This window comes from Pseudonaja textilis, chromosome 1 (genome assembly GCF_049901715.1).
Source record: "Pseudonaja textilis isolate UNSWEBS1 chromosome 1, rPseTex1.2, whole genome shotgun sequence".
NCBI lineage: Eukaryota > Metazoa > Chordata > Lepidosauria > Squamata > Elapidae > Pseudonaja > Pseudonaja textilis.
The window spans coordinates 234,636,529-234,657,411 of record NC_141990.1 but is presented as its reverse complement, the minus strand read 5'-3'; the positions used below and the strand labels follow the sequence as shown (position 1 = coordinate 234,657,411).

The following is a 20,883-nucleotide window of genomic DNA, read 5'->3' as shown; positions in this document are numbered from 1 at the left end:
ATGATCAGCTTTTTAAAAGAAGCTGTGTCTGTCCTAAGATTGCATGGCAGTTACAGAGGGAAGTCAAGCTATCCTGCAAAAAAAAATGTAGCTACCGTAAAAATTTTTAGATTGGACACTATTTACAAGCTACATTTATTTTTTTTAATTTATTTATTTTGATTTGTCAATCGCTTACAAGATAATAGGTATAAGTATATACATAGTTATGAATACATGAAATGGGTACATATAAGAAAAATAAAAGAAAGAATAGGACAGGGATGGAAGGTTTCAAAACACTAGATTATTTCCATAGCACCGCACAACAATGCTTCCATTACTGAAATGAATGACCGAGGCATTTTGGTTTGCAACTTTGGGGAGAAACTGTGACTTGGTCACCTTCTCAAAGGTATCAGCAGTTCTAGCTTTTCTCAAAAGCAAAACCAAACCACCATCCCATGTAGAAATATGGGTTCCCAATTCTGCTCAAAATCCTTCAGGAAAGTGACATATGGCCTTGCTTAGAGATAAGATGGTTCAGAGTGACTATTACAAAGGGCAACCAGACAGTAAATGTATTTCCCTAATGGAGTTCTGCACTGAGTTCTCTAGTGTTAATGTTTTGAGGTTTTATTGAAAAATAACCTATTTATATTTAATGAAAATTCAGTTCAGCTCCACCTATGGATTGCATACAAAATGCATAGGACTTGCCTTCAGGTGATTGAGTAGGATTATTTAGCATATGATGGCAACATGACAGAAGAGAAATGTACATAAACAGTCTACCTCACTTCAAGTAAAACTTCTCTGAGGGTATCACAGTGGCATAATAAATGGATGTCCTGTTGAAAGGTGTTAAAATGCCTTTCTTTCGGGGATTCAATTTTCCACTGGGAGAGCTCCGGCGCAAGGATATGGACAACTGCTTGAAAGCCGGATCTTTTTATTTTTCAGGAAGGCGGAGAACAGCAATACATATCTGGTATTTCTAGCCAAAATTCTATCATCAGAAACTTCGTCATACTTTTCAGTTTATATTGGCATCAATTACGTTAGAAATTGTCTTTTTTTCTGTTTCTCACTGGCTGTTGAATGGAAGAACCATGAATATCAGTTTCTCATCTAGGGATTATATCAGACAAGTAATATCACACCTCAAGACAAATTACTTGGGAAATAGAATTCAGCGGAAAATGTCACACCAAACAATGCTATTTAAAAAAAAAAATCAACAAACCCAGGGCAACTGAAAGTCATTTGCAGATCACTACTTTCTAAAAGAGAAACTGTCATTTAGCAAAAAGATTTGCAGTGACAATTTGAAACAGATGATTTATTCATTCCAAAAGCATGAAAGGCAAGAAGAGGCTTAGCTCAAAATGTAAAACAGGAATGTTAAGAGTTGAGTTCAGGGAAGAGAATTTTCATAAACTATCCAGCTGAATGAGATTGCCGGGCACAATCACTTTGGCAATCTAAGGAAAGGAGTTCTTGGCTCGCGAATATTCCAGGGGTGAAATGATCCAAGGCTGATAGAAGGACATGTGCAGCAATGCATCTGAAAATATGACAAATTCAGTTATTATGCAAAGGCCACTACAAAGTGGAAAAGGAAGTTCTCACATATTTTAATAGATTCGGATCCATATATGCCAGTGGGAGAGAGAGCAGCAGGATGCCAATAATTAAATGTACACCAGGGTATCAGATTTATTTATTATCTGGCGCATGGCAAGGATATCTTATAGATTTGTCTTCAATCTCAGGATGCAAGGATTTGGGTTGCAACACCAAGAAGCTATATTCATATATACCTTCATTTGTTTTGTTTTGTTTTGTTTTTGTCTTAGAAGTTGCATCAATTATTAAAAACAGATTATGTGGATTGCAAAAGAATTATTTTGGGTTGGGTTTATTTGTTTTTTAGCTCTCATTCCATGTGTTTCTTATGGTATAATCTCAGTAGAATCCTCAATTCATAGGATTTTGATTCCTGGGAGTTTTCAGGCGGCCAATGATTTTCACCTAAATGAAAGTCCATTCATACTTCAATGAAACTAACCTTGTGAGGCTTTGTACAGTATTATTGATAACAGGCCAAAAGACATTTGCAAATTCATACAATCTTTTCATATGATAGAATTCAGATGTGATTTGAGATTTAAAGATATGGGCTTGTTGGCATGTGTAGCAAAATTAAGGAGAGAAATTGTAAAAGGAGCCGCATCATTTCAAATTCAAGTGGAGGTACCATTTTAAATGTAAATTTAATATATTTTATGTGAATTTTATTAATTAATTAATTTTATTAAAAGTTAAAATTCAAAAGATGGAAAGGGAAGGGAAGGGAGGAAGGAAAGAAAAAAGTATAGAGAGAAAGGACGAAAAGAAACAAAGAAGCTTCCAATTTCTTCTGCAGCAGATATAAGTATGATTGCAAAATTATCTCTTACTCTTTGATTACAAAAAGGAGCAGTCTTCTATTATCATTTTTTTCTAATCATCAAACCACAAGTCATAAATGCATTTTTTTATTTCATGCAAAAAAGAGTGTCCACACATTTAAATTCGTCTTTTCTATAATCAAATGAGTTAATTTAGCCATCTTTGCAAGTTCCATCATCGTCACCAACTACCATATTCCTCTATTGTGAAAAGGGTTGACTCTTTCCATTTTTGAATATATAACAACCTCGCTGCCGTTGTCATATATAAAAGCAAAGTTTCATGACTTTTTTCTTAGTTTCCTTTCTATTAGTCCCAAAAGAAAAGCAGCTCGTTTCAATTGTACTTTAGTTTTTAAAATCTTCTGAATCAATATAATGCTATCCAAATTTGTCTGGCTTTTTTAAACAACGACCTAACATGATAAAATGTCCATGTGGTTCACATTTCCAGAAAAGATTCAAAGTACCTTTATGCATTCTAAACCATTTTTCCTGTGATAAATACCATCGATACCTAATTCTCTTAAATGGCGCAATAAAACTTTTTACATTTCGAACATGAGGTAAATTTCATTTTCTTCCACCACATATTTTCCTATTGATTCCCATTGATATTAATTTATTTTACAGTATGTAGTCCACTTCTCTGGGCAGAAAGCATTTTCAAAGCACTTTCTTACTAATCTGGATAAATAAATCACTTACTCTCACCTTATCTGGACTGAGCTCAGTTTATTGACTTTCACAGATTATTACCATGCATTACCATCTACACTACAGGAACTGATTAGAAAATAGGCTTCCATAGTTGAATTCAATAAAAAAGAAAAGAACAAGGGTATGATATTGGTAACACATTGAGCACTTTCATTCAAATATTAAGTAGTATGGTGGAATTTAACAAAGTTCTATGACACCCAAAATAATACATTCCAAAAGTATAACCAATAATTCCTGAGTATAACTAAGTTATTAATCATCCAAGAAGCAATGGATTTAAGGCAAGACAATAGTTAATGATCAACATTCTCAAAAGTCACTATGTCCCCCTGTCACCATATAGTTCTTCTCTGCAATCATCATTCCACAGATTAAAAGACTAATATTTATTTATTTTCATAACCAGGAACAGTTTCATTCAAGATGGAAATTTCCTTTGGAGGAAGAGTTATGTTGAGAATCATTCAGAATTATTATCCTTGATCCATAGTTGCAAGTAGCAAATTCCATTCTACCACACCTTCAGTTGCAAATGTGGACCACGCTCAGTTTCCATGTTCTGTTGTAGTCATCTTTCTCAAACACTATCTTTCATCCTTGAATGTCTAATGCTTCCCACACATACATAAGAAGGCCTGTATCCACTGAATAGCTGTTTAATATTCAGGTACAGTCATTTGGTTACTTTTAACTGAGCCTGTCAAAATAAGAACCTAGATATTGATTACTATAATGAGCTGGACTCGGGCAGCTGCAGAACTTGTGACAGAAAATTATGGGAATGACAACATGCAATATACATGCTCACTTATTCTTACATTGTAAAGGAATGAATGAACCAGCAGGCTTCCAAAGAACAGATGAGCATTAAAAATGGAATGAATGTCTCATGGGCAGCAAAATGGTATTCAAGTATTAGCTTAAAATAAACATGATCAAGATATTTTCCATTCTCTACTCCTCAGACAAAGGTAGAACTGAGGATTTATCTGCAGTGATGGACTTTTATCAAGTCTGTAGCTAGCCAAAACAGTTTTGGTGGACACACACAAAAAAGTCATAAAATATAGCTTACTTGCTGAAGATGATTTAAAGCAGAACAAAAAAAAAATCAGATAGGGACTTTAACTCTATTTTTAGGATGATCTATAATTTAGGGTTTTCCCAAAGAAATGGTTCCTAGGACTAGCAGTGCTACGAAAATTATCTCTTTAATAAATCTTTTCTTAATAAGAGAAGGCATGGTGGGAAAACACAAGGGGATTGTAAACAGAAGTGAGCATCATCTGCGACTCTTGCAAAATAGCATGAACAAGGCAAAATGATTGCATATTAAAAGAATCTCTGAAAACACCCAACCGACTCTTCATTAAATGTACATACCATCATTTCATTGATTTGCTACTGCTTGCTAATTTTTCCAGCTGTGAACAAGTTATTTGTGGGAAAATCAGGCTCTTTGTCCCATTTCTGGCATTGGCACTGGTTTAATGCATTAAAAACGGAGGGTATAGCAGCTATAGCTGGTCTTCATTAGAAATTTTAACTGGTAATCTTCATCTCCCCAAACCATGAACACCACAGTTCTCTAAGCATTGAAATCTCATGCACACTAAACCCAGTTTACAGACTTTTGGGGGCCAATCAAATGAGTTTAAAACCTTTCTAATTGTCATTCAAATAGCCTTAGTTATGAATCTCACAGAAAACCCTTAGATAACTCAACAGTAGAACAATCCTGACCTGTTCCTTGAAGAGTTGTGGGCTGCTATAAAGCTACTATAAATGTTAACTCCAGAATCTCAAATATCAGTCCCTGGAAAACAATGAGATTATTGTCACCATGACCATATTGTGGATTCCTATGGGCTTAGTGATTAAAATGATGGACTCATCAACCAGAAGCTTGGTTCAAGACCCAGGCACTGCACAACAGGGTGAGCTCCTGTCCTTGCCCCAGCTCCTGTCTACCTAGCAGTCTGAAAGCAAGTAAATGATAAGTAAATAAACAGGCAGAGGTGGGCTGCTGGGGGCTTGCAGGGGCACAGGAGAGCCCCTAGCTAAGACTCTGTGGGGCTCAGAGAGCCCCCAATAACCCCAGAAAGACAAGCAGCAAGGGAAAGCTCTTAACAGACTTAATTGAACTTCTGGGCATTCAGCCAAGAGCATTTCACACCTCATAAAAGTGTTGCAAACTAGATAAACAATCCACTCAGCACTTGTGTGAGAGAGCCATTGAGAAAATCGGATAACATAGCCACTAGCCTCTGAGGGGATTAATTCCCAAATAATAAGAATCACATAACTCACCAGAAACTCCACTAAGACTCCAAGATCCCTCTCACAGTCACTGCTATTAAGCCTGGTTTCGCCCAGTCTTTTATTTAAGTATTAAATGCATAAAATAATAAACAACTTTATGATATGTATCTTTTTTTAGGTAATTAAGGCAAAGAAGCGATGTTGAGTTGGTCACACCCACCCAGTGACATGACCACCCAGCCACACCCACCCAGCCACACCACCCAGCCAGTCTTTAGGGCAGAGAGCCTCTTGCTAAAAAATTTGAAACTCACCCTTGTAAACAGGTACCACTTTGGTGGGAAGATAACAGTGTTCCATGAAACTTCGGCATATAGCCATGCCAGCCACATGACCTTGGAAGCATCTTCAGACAACACTGGCTCCCTCAGCTAAGAAATGGACATGAGCACCACCCTAGAGTCAGACATGACTAGACAGGGGAAACCTTTACCTTTTTATAGGCATCTTAGTGATCACTGTGATGTCCATCATTAAACCACACATCTCTTTGGCTTCATCTATCACTGGTTCTTTTTAGTTTAAATTTATGTGATGATCATTTGTCAGGAGGTCATCACACTCGGCAAGAAATTGCTGGCATACATAAGGTTGAAGTCCAGGTTGTCTGTCGGTCTTTTGCATCATAGATTGTTAAATTACTTTCTCATCACCCTGAAGGTAGTTAAAAGCTCATGAAGTATATTTTATAGCCCAAAAGATTTGAAGGACATAAAAAAACATATTAGCTGTCAGTAAATGGAGCAAACTACCACATGAAGTGGTGAGTTCTCCTTGCTGGAGATCTTTAAAAAGAAGCTGGGTGGTCATCAATCAATCAATGCTGTAGTGGATCCAGAATTGATTGGGTAGAACATATGATCTTTGACATCTCTTGAAATCTATACTTCTATCATTCTATGATTCTACAAAAGCTGAAGGCCATTGTTTACAAGTTAATGTCATTGGACCAACCAAAAAAACAAAGAACCTATGTGACATAACAAAAAAAAAATCCCAGTTTTTCCTCTCAATATAGGAAGTGGCTGTAAACATGATGCTTTAGATAGGGCTTGTATCCTTTCTTTCTGACCTTTGAAAAGGGAGAACAAGCATAGCTTTGCATGGAAACACTTGCTAGAAGGAAGATGCCATTTACAGCTGAAAAGCTGAGCATTTGACAACTGCTAGTCCAGCTAAGGAAGCCCCGAGTACACAGTGCAATTCCTTGGAGACTTTATTGCCAGTGACAGTGTAATTAACTAGAAATGACTTTGGAAAGAATGGACAATTACCATCTTATCTGTCACTCTCTCTCTCTCTCTCTCTTTCCCTTCCAGACTCTGCCAGGGTTGTCAAACAGAGCCTTTGTTTGGTGGTGAATTGCTTTGAGTCACTTTATCCCTGTATATAAGTAAAGAATGGCAACAATGCCTGGCACTTCTGTGGCACTGGACACTGTTGAAATACTGTCCAAGTTTCTCTTTAATAAATTTTCCCTGTCTCAAGCTTGGAGACTGACAAAAGTGTGTTTGGTTTTGGTCTTGTTCAGTTTTATGCAACCAACCTCATTTTGTTTATCTTTTTTATCCACAATAATATCACTTATTATTATGGGGTGCCTATCAAAGCTACAGATTTGAATATCCTTCTCCCCCAAACAACTCCAATTATTTCTAATTTCATCGTTTGGAGTGAAGGTCTTCAAATAACCAAGATTACTCCAAGGTAAGAAATTCAAAACTTACACCCTTTGCTGAATCAAGAGGGGATAGGCAAGAAGAAATGAAGTTTCTTTTTATAAAAGCAAATTAAATTGAATAATTATCATGATTAGCCTAAGACTAAATTCTAATTTCTCGGCTTTGGTATTGTTCATCTTTAAAGCTGAGCTATCAGCTGAATCTGACCAGATCTTTGGCCAAATTTCTTGGCCAGTTTTATAAAATGTTAGAATTCTTCCTTTGTCATTTATATACCACGAATCAAACATGGCATTTCACTTTATTCTTAGAGCCAGCCCCTCCTTCAGATCTGGTTTGGTATGTACCCATTTGTATTCTAATATAACAACAATAACAGCTCCAAACTTCCAATACACATAAGACCTATTTGTTGCTGATCTAAAGCACTGCACTACAGCACTTATATTTTTAAGAATTTGTGCAATATTATACTTATTTTATTTCTAATTAATTTCTCTACCTGGAATAAGGTTATTATGATTGAAAGGTTGCATTAGCCACCCATCCTATGATTTTTGCCAATTTCCCATTTGCAAAGTTTGATGCCAAAGTCATATATTCAGTTAGTCTACATAGTATCTTTTACATTATATAAATGGGAGAAGGGTGTATCGCTTCCATTCTATGCTTCAGTATGATTTATTGTACTCATATTAGAAATAACTTCCCCAACTTTTATATTATCCACAGGCATGGTGTGTGTGTGTGTGTGTGTGTGTATGTGTCTATGTTTTACACACACACACACACACACACACACACATATATATATATATATATATATATATATATATATTTCTTAACGGGTACTTACATGTATGGCATTCAGCTTTGTTGGGTATTTTCCCACGTCATTGTAGTTGTGCTTTTAAAGTTGTAGTGATATTTCAGCAGAATCTCATCTGCCATCATCATACAGAAGCCTGATGATGGCAGATGAGATTCTGCTGAAATGTCGCTACAACTTTAAAAGCACAACTACAATGACGTGCTCAACACTGAATCCATATATATATATATATATATATATATATATATATATATATATATATATATATATTTTCTGAGGTTCTCGCATGTATTTGTATGTGGATCTTTGGTTGTTCGGGCTTTCTCCCGCATAAGATCTTACGCGGGAGAAAACCCGAACAACCAAAGATCCACATACAAATACCTGCGAGAACCTCAGAAAACATATATATGTATTTTCAATCTTCTTATCCACATAAGAAACTGTATTAAGGCCAGATTTATTTGACTCGTAATATTTTAAACAAGCCAGAAAAACTTTTAATGGCTTTGATTGTTAGAATTAATATAGAAGCACCATTTGAAAAATTCAATATAAATTACATTCTGGCCAATATAATTTTTCAAATTTCAAAGTTGTAAACTGGAAAAGTAAAAATAGTTCTAACTATTAATTTTGAATGTCCTTCAAGTGTTCTTCTAATCAGTTTAGCTGCTATATTGGTCGTGCATTCGGAGTTCTCTTATGCAAATAAAATACAGCAACAACATTTTTTTTTTTGGCTTTTAGTAGCCTTTTAATATTTTCCCCTTATTCATCAAGATCTCTAATCTAATTGAACACTGTCTTTAAAAATACGATTAAAAGCCACCAGATGGGTATATATGCATTTTTTTCTATCAAAATAATTCTCCCCACCCTTTTCCATTAATGTTTCCATTATACAGTACATTGAGATTGTTTGGTAGAATGAATGAGGACCAACTGCAAAACAAATACATGAAGAAAGAGTAAAAGGGTCAGGAAGAAGAGGAAGACAGAAAATATTGTGGTAAAATGAAGTTGATTCATATCTCAAGATGACAAACTTTAAATGAGATTTTGGCAATGAATCTTGCTCTCCAAATATACCCGATTCAGCTCTTATACATCCTCTTTTCCTATTTTCTCCTTCTCTTCCATTTCTGAATTTGGTTCTCATCTTCCATCTTTTTGGTTAACATTAACTGGACAGAAGAAACCTGGTAGAAAGCTGAATAGGATCTCCAACAGTGATGGCAGGGCCTCCTTGAAAATGATACTCAAGAGAGCATTGGTAGAAACCCTTTGTGTAGTCCAATTCATCCTTAAGGAGAGGCTGAAAGGCTTGAAGTTTCTGGAGAAAACAAGAGGCCTTTAGAACAGGGGACAGCTGGTAAGTGTTGTGCAGCAGAAATAGATGATGGTCATAAGTGGTCTGAAACAGTGACATCTAAGTAGGAGAATAAACAGTGACATCTAAGTGGGGAGCCTCTGTGGCACAGTGGTTAGAGTGCAGTACTGCAAGCTACTCTTACTGCAATTTGGCAGATCGAATCCCACCAGGCTCAAGGTTGACTCAGCCTTCCATCCTTCCGAGGTGGGTAAAATGAGGACCCAGATTGTTGGGGGCAATAGGCTGACTCTGTAAACCACTTAGAGAGGGCTGTAAAGCACTATGAAGTGGTATATAAATCTAAGTGCTATTGCTATTGCTACAAGCCGAGTTATTATAAGTGAATTCAGCCATACATCAGGCCAACTATTTTGATGGTAGTTTATGTAGCAATAAGGCTACTGTTTTTTAAGATTTCAAATTCTCTATCTGACTATGGATGATGGGGACAAAATACATGGAAGATTGCACCCAATTGCTGAAATAAATTCCAAAACTATGCCATGCATAGGGGACTCTCTTACAAATGAGAGATTGGCTCCTTTGTAGATCTGAAAAACTTGCTGAAAGAATAGGCAAACTGCTTCAGGGATGGAGGTGAGGCCACGAAAGAGAATGAAAAGAGATCAACTATCATCAGAACAGCATCCAAACCTCTGAGGCATGGTAGGCCAGTTATAGATGCCAAGGAGGTGTTTCCCAAGGCTGTTGTAAGAAGTGGATGCAATGTGACATCCAGACAGTTAGCTGATCAAGTGCATGCTATGGCAACAAATATAGCAAGAAGAAACAAAGAGTATGATATCTGTTCTACAAAATTATGGGGAAGGAAATAGATGGTTCTAAATACTCCATGCCCGGCTGATCAGGCCAGTTGTTAGAGAAGAAAGGTCAAAGTTTTCTATGAGCAAAATGAAGATTGGAAGAGGGTTGAGGGGTATGTTCTTTTTTACCTTGTCAAAGATAGCCCTTGCCATGGAGGCATTTAAGAAAAAACAAAAGACAATGCATGAACTATAGAGGGACACGGTGAGAGCAAGAACAGCTTGCAAGAATTGACCTTGTCTAAACTGGGTATAGTAGCTATAGTTCCTGTCCTCTTATTTCCTGCTTTCAAATTCTTTTGCCCATCAGTTATTCATTCTTTTTTGTGTTTTACAAACTTTTGCTGACTTCTCCCCCACCCCCCAAAGAAAGGAATAGTGGTTTGTGTATGATCACTATGGCATTCTTATTTCAGATAAAAAACATTTCCACTGATTTGTATTCAGTAGCTTACAAATGTGGCATAAGGACACTACACTCAACTAGTTAAAGAGGAGTGTAATGCTGGCAACATTACAAAAACTCATGTGGAAAAACTGCTCTTGTTTGGAAAATATGTGGTTGTCATGTTTTATAAATTGCATTAGAGGCATTTCAATTCAGAAGTATGTTTCTAAAGACTCGCTTTTTTAAACAGCGATATCAGAAGAGTCTAGACATATTCCATCAAGGCATTTGTTGTCAACACTTTGCTTCCCATTCTGATCATAACAATAAATGTGTGTCTTTAAAATCCCATAAGAGTGTTGCTGCCTGCAGATGAGAGCAATAAAACAGTTTACAAAATAGAATGGTAAAAACAAAGGACAAAAGAAAGATGCTAGAGAGAGGATGGGAGTTCTCCCTCACTTCTCTTCGGAGCCTGCCCTTTGCTTACTTCACCTCCCTCCAGATGGGGCTCCCAGTTGAATGAGTATGATCCTAAACTGGGGAAAAAGGGGGCCTAACTGAGTCACTGGATACAGTTTATGCAAGCCAGACAACACTGAATTGTCAAGTGGTTATTTTGAAAAAGGTAGTCACAGACTTTAACCTTGGTTAAACTGTGGGGAAAACTGTGACCTTGGAGATGGCATCTTGTTGTTATTATATCCTGAAGGTCTTAACAGGCACTGATGCAGTATTGTAGAGATGCGAGAGGGATGAACATTGGGGTATGTTTTCCCTTTTTCTTTGGCAGAAGGGGGTACTTTAATGTACCATTTGTGTTTGCGTGCCACTCAGAGATACGAGATGGGTAGCCAAATAAGAGATGGGCAGCTAAATAAATGTTGAATTCATTCAACTTAAAGAATTGAAAAATGTTAGTGCTGCTATTTGCTGACCAAAATTCTGATGGGAAAATCTGGAAGTTTTCCAAAGAATGTATGCAACCCTTTGGCTGCTAGTTCATTATTCACCAACCTAGTTGATCCATCACCTAGTTTCTTGACCAATTTTTTTTTAATTAAGAGCTATTTGATAAGGGAGAACAGATTATTTGGTGATTTCATTCTTCCTTTGCATATGCTTGTATGAACTGGCTCCATTAAAAGTAATAATTGTGCCTTACGGCACAGTGTGAATATCATGTTTATAGCTGTTGACCAGTGATGTCATTACTGCTTTAGAATAAGCTTTACCAGAAGAAGAAAGACAAAAGGAGAACTACAGAGCAATCAAGGATTTTCATTTGGCAGAAGTCTCACCCATAACCAAGAAATCAGAGACAGAATAAGTTCTTTCCATCTTTTCAGAATCCACAATGATTCACACACTGCTTCATAATGGATAATTATTTTTGGATGGAGTCAGTTCATACAAGTATATGCAAATCATCCAGATTACTAGCCCAGCCAAGGATATTCTAATTTAGGGGTGCAGGTAAAGAGACCAAAGAATTTCTTATTCTCAACTCTGTATGCTATTTTGTAATGTGGATTTTAAAAAATCCACGCAGAGCATCTTTAATCTATTAGTCTTTTACCAGTATTGCTACCCAATGAAATCTGCTTAATTTTCCACAAATGATGCTTTGGCTTTTCTGGAATTCCAGAATTGTACTGGAAAGCCATACACATGACTATCTGTATCAGGTAGTCTAGATAACACTGATGTAATTCTTTTTTTTTTATTCTAAAATAAAATGTTGTACAATTTAGTAGTTTTTATGTCTCAGGCAGAGAAAAGGATGACTCTCTTTCACATTAGTCTTTTAAACCTGTATGAATATTTTAAAAAAAAAATCTTGGCCACAGTCCAGACGAAAGGAGGAATGCTAACAGGCCAGTGAAATGTAGGCTGCAACCCAACACATATTTATGTAAGAATAAATCCCACTCAGCATATGTTTGAATAAATCTTCCAAAGAGTGTAATCTTAAACATTGGTCAGAAGCTAAAACATGCATTTGTCTGAGTAAGCCCATTGCTCTTAATAGGATCATTTTAAAACAGACGCCTACTAATTTAACTGCAACTTAAACTTTTTAAAAAAAATCATACCCATACCCAACTTCTGGTAAATGTTAGGAAAACTTAAAACTTGTTTCAGGAAAAAAAATGAGTAGATTAATCAATATCACAAGTATTTATTTTATGCCTTGGGTTTCTATTGAAGTTGGTTACTTATTTTCAACAAAGAGTTGCATATCTAGAGAAATGAAGAATAATGTTTTTATACACGTAGGCAGACAAAAAAAATCTACTCAGAGAGGAATAATACATAGAGGATGGGTTCAGATAAATCTTTTTTTCAGAGCTGCATCCCTCAGTACCATAGTTAATTTTTGTTTCTGGCCAGGATGCACACTTTTCATTTTGTAAGCCACTGAGGCTACAGAAACTGATGATGATGATGATAGGAGGAGGAGGAGTGAGAGGAAGCACATCATTGACAAAAACAGATTTCTTTGACATCACTGACGAAAACAGATTTCTTTTTGGATACTCTTTGAAAGAGATGTTAAAGTACAGTAAGGCAGTAAGTACATGAAAACCTGTAACCAGCCTGATCAGTGGTGTCCGGGCACTGTGTGAGAACCTGAGTGTGAAGGCCATTAACCATATGGTCACTGCTCAAAGGCACCCCACATGGTCAAGAAACTTCTCATACTTCCATAAATAAGTAAAAGTTTGCCATGTTGTCAATGTTTCCAAAGAAATGCTGACTTTCAAATGAAACATGCTTAAGCAGTGATTTGCCATACAATAGATGGCCATCTGCTGTGCCTTGCCTGGCCAAACTGTTTTAATTAGCCGGCCCCAATTGGTGCACTTCAGATGGTTTGGGGTGGTGATTCCCAGTGTTCTTAGCCAACTGTGGTGTGATGGGGTTGGGGGAGAGACCGTGGGTGGGGAAGGTGGGGGAAGCAATCCCATGACGGACATTATTCTTCTCTGTCCGGCGGCCAGTTGATTAATTTTTGCCCCGTTTATATTTGGACTTCCTGCTGGGTCAACATTAATTAATGGAACTAAGCAGCAATAAGAAATGAATGAACTCTTTATTAAAAGTCCCTGTTAAATCTGTCCTATAATCACTCTGCAGTAAGCTTGTTAACTCTGTTTTTTAGTTGAGGTTTTTAAATACATCTTAGTTTTAGACAATGGTGTGTGTGTGTGTGTGTGTGTGGTTGTGTGTGTACAGATACAAACATGCAGCGAGAGAGGGAGAGAGAAGCCCACAAACTAGTTAGCAAATGGTCACTATCCAGGAATATGTATCTGTCATCTTGGTCCCAAAAAGGAAAGCACTGGGGACTGCCCCTCGTTACCCCTTCTCTTCACAATGGAAAGTAAACCCTAGGGCAGTTGTTCAGCCCCTTTACTTTTCTCTTTTTAAATTCACTCTGCAATCCCCCAGCGCATTAGCTTTACGCGCTCAAGAGCAACTTGTTACATTCCTTCGGACTTCCTCCAGCGCGCAGGGCTGCCGGGCCGCCCCTAAGGAAGTCTCGGGAAGGGAACTCCAGTTCACCTTGTCTCGCTTGGAAAGGAAATCGATCGTGGTTCACGAGAAGAGTTCCCCAGGGATGAAAACCCCCGTCTTTCAAACGGACGAAAGACTGCCTCTTCCAAGCATTTGCCTTGTTGAGCTTAGCCATCACCAACCACCATCTCCATCTCCCCCACGTTCCCCTTCATATATAGGGGGCGTTAGGGAGCGAGATCGACCTTCCTTCTCCCCTCACGATTTTCGCTCCAAACGCCAGGTCAGTTAAATTGCCAAGGCCAAAGCAACGATTCTCTAGGGGTGTTTCAGGGAAAGCCATCCCTAAATGTCTTATCTCTCTCCCGCTCCCCCCCACCTCCACCCCTTGTCACCGCGCCCCGGTGCCCAGTCTTCCTGCCTGTGCCTTTGCCACAGACTGAACATCGCCGCCTTGCAAACCGAGGGAGCCGCTTTCCTAGACCCCAGTTCAGATACCGGGGAGCCTTTAGGAAATCTCCTGCGTGCGGAGGGAAGGTGCGGGATTCAGTCCTTCCGTCCACACAAAGAAACAGCGGTCGGCGCCCCCTCCCCCGCCCCTTTGCTAGGGACAGGTAAGGACTTACCTTATGAGATTCTGCAAGCCCTGTTTGCTGGAATTCCGCCTCAAGATCGCACTGGTCATGGTGAGCGAAAATGAATGCGGGTCAGGGACGGCACTCCTACTTGCGAACCCGCCTTCTTCTCTGCCCACCCCCACCCCAATCCTTTCCCCAGCTTTTAAGTATCTTGTTAGTTACTGTGGACTGGCTTCTCTTTCCCCCCTCCCTCCTTCCCTCCCTCTCTCTCTCTCTCCTTCCCTCCCTCCCCTCTCTCTCTCTTTTTCCCTCCAATTCAGGAAGTTCTGCAGCTGGTTTCCTTTTGTTTCTCTAAGCCCGCTATCCCACTCGCGCTCTAATACGCCCCCTCTTTCACCTCGACGCCCTCCTTCTCAAACTAGAAGAAACATCTAAGGGAAGAAAAGGGATTTTTTGGAAAGCCGGCAAGAGGCAAAGAAATATTTTGCTCCCATCTGATCGTTAAAACACACATAGACACACACTTATGAAGTCACAGTTTTGTCAAAGACAAAGATACATACCTTTCCTTCCATCCTGTCAAAATCCAAAGTTTACTTGTTAAGAATGCAAAGCTGGATCAAAGACGCATTCCCTTAAAAGCAGAACCAACCAGCATGTAAAGATGTTCTGCGTAACTCTTCCAATTGGTGTAAACCTGTTCAACTACACCAGGTACTGCTGAAGCTTTGGCCAATATTGGAACTAACAGAAAACTATTCTAGTCTGACCCAAGGCAGTACAACTGAAATCGGGGTTATTGGGCAAGGTTCCCTAATTTCTCCAGAGGAAGCACTTCTGTGCAGAATTTAAAAGCTCAACAGGTCCATGAATTAACATGGGTGCTTATATAGAATGGATGTGGAACACATCCATTCAACCACTGCTCCCTGTGAGCTTCCAAAGTAGGTGTAGTAACAAAAAAACTTTTCTAGGATTGTCCCATAGGAAACAGCTAGAGAAATCAAGTGGATGGTTGAGAATCTCCATAGACATCCAGAGAAATCAAGTTCTTTATTCTGAGATGGACAAATAGCCTCATTTTGTGATGAAAAGTTAATATAGAATGTTTTTTTTTTTTCCTGCAACCTTGCCATATAATTAATTTGATGGCTATAAGAAGAATTTATCTTCACAAATATTTCCTGTGGTAAAAGGATTGGCATTTCCAATTTTCAGTTTTGTAGCAGCTTACTTTATTGACTATTTGAAAATTTGGGCTGTGACCCAACCACCTCACAGTCTAATAATGAAAAATACAGCAACTGCATGCCAAAGAACATTTGTGTATTTAAAGAATAAGATTTGCATCAAATCTAGTAATCCATCATTTTCTGTGACTTTGTTAACAATCCCAAAATATAATTTTTAACTAATAATTTCATCAAACCAATCCAATTTTCTTGGTTTGCATGACACCATTAACCATGAACAGTGCTCAAACAGCACACTGGATCAAAATGGCCAAGTTGGTTAACTTGTGGCTCAGTATGTCTACTTATCCTTTAGATTCTAGATTTGAGTAGGGCAGAAAATCAGTATGAGTATGTTTTACAAAGGGTTAACAGTCCATTCCTCATTCCCTGGAGTTAGAACAAGTATTATCCTTAGTCTCAAACAGAATATTCAGATTCCTCAACAAATAACATCTAAATTTACTTTCAAAATATAGCCTGAAGCAATTCCACTGGCTTCAAAAAATTTGCCCTGGAGTTATCCATTTAAAGGCTGAAACCAGAGTGTCAAGCCATCACCAGCAAAGATGGGAATGAAATGAAACCATGGTCCAACAGTCACCATGCTCTTATTATAGACTGGTATGCAGCAGAACTCATAGCAAACTGAGGAGGGGCAGAGAGGAATGCGAAAAGCTGGCTTCGGTGACAAGAAAAAGTATTGAAACATGGCATAATCATAGTAAGCATGGTAAGTCTGGGGTAGGAAGTGAGGACTGAATTTTAAAAATGACAGCACAAATTATACTGATAGCATCATAATTGTCACAGCTAGGAGTGTTGAGGAGCAGAAGACTATATGTTGAAATCTGGGTCAATGTAGCCTGTGGAGATTGGGGCTGTGTTCACACAACACTAACCCATAGTTGAACAAAGCTGTGTAAATTCACCCAACCATAAACTAACCATGATTTGGAATCACATAAACAAGTGTTAGAAGAAATGTCCATCTGGGTTCAGTTCCAAATGGGGAAAAAGACGCTGGAAACATGGTGATTGCTTGGAATGATGGTTTATTGATGGACAGGATCACCTCCTTGGAGCTCCTGAGCAGAAAGGGGAGAGATACTGAAAGACCCTGGATTTTACGCCCTCTCTGGGCTTTGAATTTCCTAAGGTACAGGAAGAATATCCTGATTGGTTGCTGTCAGGGGTCAACAGCTAGCTTTGTTGGTTGTCTGTGTGCTAAGTTTGGTTGAATCCTGCTGGCTGATGCAATCTTCCCAGGTTCCATGTGGTGAGATGGGTAGACGGCTAATCCTATCATCTCCTGATCCCATCACCCTGGTGCTGAAGAGGGAGCACCCTTTTCAGTAAAAATACAGAAATATTTCTTTCAATCCCCCATTCCAACTCTAACACCATTCCACGATCTCAATTTTTAGACAGTGTATGAAGCTAAATATCCAACAGTTTTTCCCAGCACATGCACTCCCTAAGCTTATGGAACATTTATGACAGGGGGCGGGGGGGAATCAATAGATTTTTGGGAATGGGACTTGATAGTGAAGACAAATCAGTGGAAACATTAATTCCATAAGAGGTGAAATACACATGAGCCCATTTAGCCATTATTTTCTCCCTTTCCCCTCTTCCTCACTTATTTATGTGTAGGGTAAGACTTCCAGTTCAGATCTTTTATTCCCTATTTCAGCTCAGATTAAACAAAGCTCTTCTAAGTGTACCCTCACTTCTTGTTGAAGTCTTCAGGGGAAAAAAAGATTTAATACAACATGAGACAAGTTTCCAGGATAGTCTTTCTCACTCTAGTCCTTTCTGGAGGTGCTAGATTAAATGATCTATAACTCTTACACAGTATGGGTCAGTGCAGTTTGGTGATAAAGAGGGCTAATACACCTGTATGGGATGAGATGGGGGGAAGGACTCACCTATGTAAACCAGGGCACTTAGATGATGCCGTATTGTCATGATGAAGAGAAATATTACTCCAACAGCAATAATACTGCCATAGAACCCTTCACCATGATACAGTTGAGGCAAAACTAAGCCCTAATCATGCCATCTCAATAATATTGCCTCTTATTTGCTGTCAGTCTGGCAGCACCCAAGACAAGCAAGACTGCAGTCCAGGAGGATGATTAGAGATGGTTCTGCATTCAGGCGGAATGAGATTCTATGGAAGGGCATGAATTCTATGGGAGGGTAATAATAGCAAAGTGAAAGCTGTAGGTGCTCCATATAAAGCACCTTGCAATCTCTAAACTGCCCTGAAGTAAATTAAGTAAGTAGATGGTATTGGAACGAGAGGTGACAACTAATATGGTGAGTTTTTGTATGATGGGAGATGGCTACTATTTTGGGATATATTTTGTTATTTGGGATTATGGGTGTTCCATCACTGCAGGCTTTTAAAAAGAGATTGGACAGCCATTTGTCCGAAATGATATAGGGACTCCTGGTTGAGGAGGGAATTGGTCTAGAAGATCTTCAAGATCCTTTCCAATTTTAATATTCTGTTTTTGCTTGTTTGTTTGTTTTTTTGTTCAGATACCTTGGCCTATTAGTTATAGCAGACCCTCTATTGATAACAGTCCTTATGAAGGGTATTCTTCTTCTGTCATTCTCTCCACCTTTGCTGCTAGAAGAAGCAAAAGATAGAAATGGTTTTATACTCTCCCTGTAATTGCAAAAAGAAACGGGGATAGGTTTTGGGGATGGCTCCTAGCAGAAACAGATGAATATTCATTGCAGATGCCTTGCAAAATAAAGTATTTTTCAATTGCTACAGGAAACTTTAATGTGCAGTAAAACGTGAGGAAATGGACACTGGGGAGAGGGGAACTCTGCATGGTAACCCTGCAGTAAATATAAAGCTATACTAAGAAGACACCAGGGAATTACTCATCTGCTCCCCACAAAAAAAAGGAAGTGTTTTAAGGTAAGGAAAACTTCAAGGGAGGAAGTGAATCAGGCTTTGTGGTGGTAGGGAGAAAGCCCCCAAGAGTGAAAGAAACGCCAGCCTCCATCTATTACACAATCCTTTTGCTATGTGAGGGTGGTGCAAAATCATCAGAAAGCTAAAACATGTTTGGCAAGAAGACTAAAGTATCTAAGCGAAACTCATCACTAGCTCAGCCCTTTTCTCAGAGACACCCACATATATGGGTTCCAGTCAATGGGACAGAGTGTTCCCTAGGAAAATAGGGAAGGGGGAATCGCCATTAGCTTTTGAAAAAATAATTAAGAAGACACTCCCTATGTTTGCTAAAATACAGAACAGAAAAGATCAGCTAGAAAAAAAGTTCTTTTTCTTTCTTTCTTGTTTTTCTTAGGGCACCTAAGTAACCAAAACCTCATGCACTGATTTAAAAGTCATTTTTTCCTTCTCTATGCATATCTTCCAAATTGCTATTTTATCATGAATGTTTTATTGTGTTATATACTGTTGCAACACCAAGATATGTCTAACAGATTTGGTGCCCTACAAGTCATTAAAGAAATAAATAGATGACACTAATCTAAATAAATAAACACTTTAAACTCTTTACTTAGATTCAAAGTAATCCCAACAGACTGTGATGATGAATAGAATTTACTCGGCTGGTAAAACCTAAAAACATGCTTGAGGAGAAAGACAAGATAACTCCATCTCCAAACTCTTATACAGAAGTTAAATCTAATTTCAACACTGGCAATGGAAAGTATCTTCCTCTATTTCATAAGGTAGCAGACTGGCCTTAGGGAAGGATATACACAATACAATTCTACCCACATAGGACTTTCATACTTCCCATTCAAAAAAATGCAATACTATAGTATCAGAAGTGCCAGTATGTACTACACTACCACAAGCAAGTGGTATGGGTTATGAGGTTTTGCTGCCTACTTAGTCAAGAACCTTCTCAAATACTGTCTGTGGTCACTGAGCAAACATGACTGAGACAATAAATTCAAGTCCTAAACAAATAAATACCTTCACCACAATGGTATGATCTGTGGATGGTCAAGAAAAATAACCAATCCATTTTCCCAGGATCCAGTTTTTAAAATGGGTGCATGCTATGAGAGCCAATGTAGTAAAATAATTCTTCAGTTATGATCCTTACCTAAAGAAATGGCTACATATTAATTTTGCTTCCACCCCTGCCCAGGAATGGACTAGATAAATAAGTTGTTTGGATATATCAAATGATGCTTTTCTCATACTTTCCATAAACGGTTATATGTCAAGTGAGAATTCTAGTCTATATTCCCAAATAATTAAAACATAGTAAAAGTCATCTGGACACTTTAGAAACAATGCTGGTCCAAAGATATATCCAGATTGCTAATCTTGGTTTCAGGATGAGGGTTTCTCAATCCATAATAAATTGCAATGTGATTCTTGGAATGCCTTATCCTACCAGTTAGAGTTAGAGAATCAGTCTGATACAGTGGTTAAGATGCTGGACCAGAAATCAGGAAACTGTGAATTCTAGTCCCATGTTAGGCATGAAAAACTGATTGGGTGCCTTTGAGACCATCACTCTTTCTCTGCCTACCTCATCTCACAGAATTATTGTTGCAGAGAAAATAGGACAAAGAAAGTGTATCAATACGGTATATTTACCACCTTGAGTTGTACATGAAAAAGGTGGTATAAAAATAAAAAACACCCCTAAACCAACAAATGGTCTCATTTATGTGGACTATCCAATATTTCATGGCCTTCAGGGAATAGCTAAGTTTTTATATCACTTCCTTGGCTCCCACAGAAAAAAAGTAAAATAATAAGATGTTTTCAATATTGTAATAAAGTCTCTCCCCCTAAACTTCTGATTGTTTTTCCCAGTGGCATCATGTACAACTGGATGCATACCAGCTTTTCAGGATATGAGGAAAGCTAAACAATGTTCGTATTTTTGTAACAGGTTCTTCCCAACCAATATCATATGTTAGTGAAGTCATGGATTCCAAATTACATTCATGGC

At 38.2% G+C, this 20,883-nt stretch overlaps 1 protein-coding gene across 7 annotated transcripts in view; it reads right to left on the bottom strand.

The window, feature by feature from the left end:
• The window catches only part of LSP1 (lymphocyte specific protein 1), a 96,147-nt gene that overhangs the window by 46,427 nt on the left and 28,837 nt on the right, over positions 1-20,883 (bottom strand). Inside the window, exon 1 of one of the 7 annotated variants that reach the window (XM_087919978.1) lies at positions 14,727-15,051. The exons of 4 other annotated variants lie outside the window; for them this stretch is intronic. In XM_087919978.1, coding sequence (XP_087776104.1) covers positions 14,727-14,785 — 59 coding nt within the window. In that variant the 5' untranslated portion in view covers positions 14,786-15,051. Of the gene's footprint in view, positions 1-14,726; positions 15,052-20,883 lie in introns of those variants that run through there. 2 more of the 7 variants (XM_026706581.2, XM_087919993.1) reach the window with 2 other exon arrangements.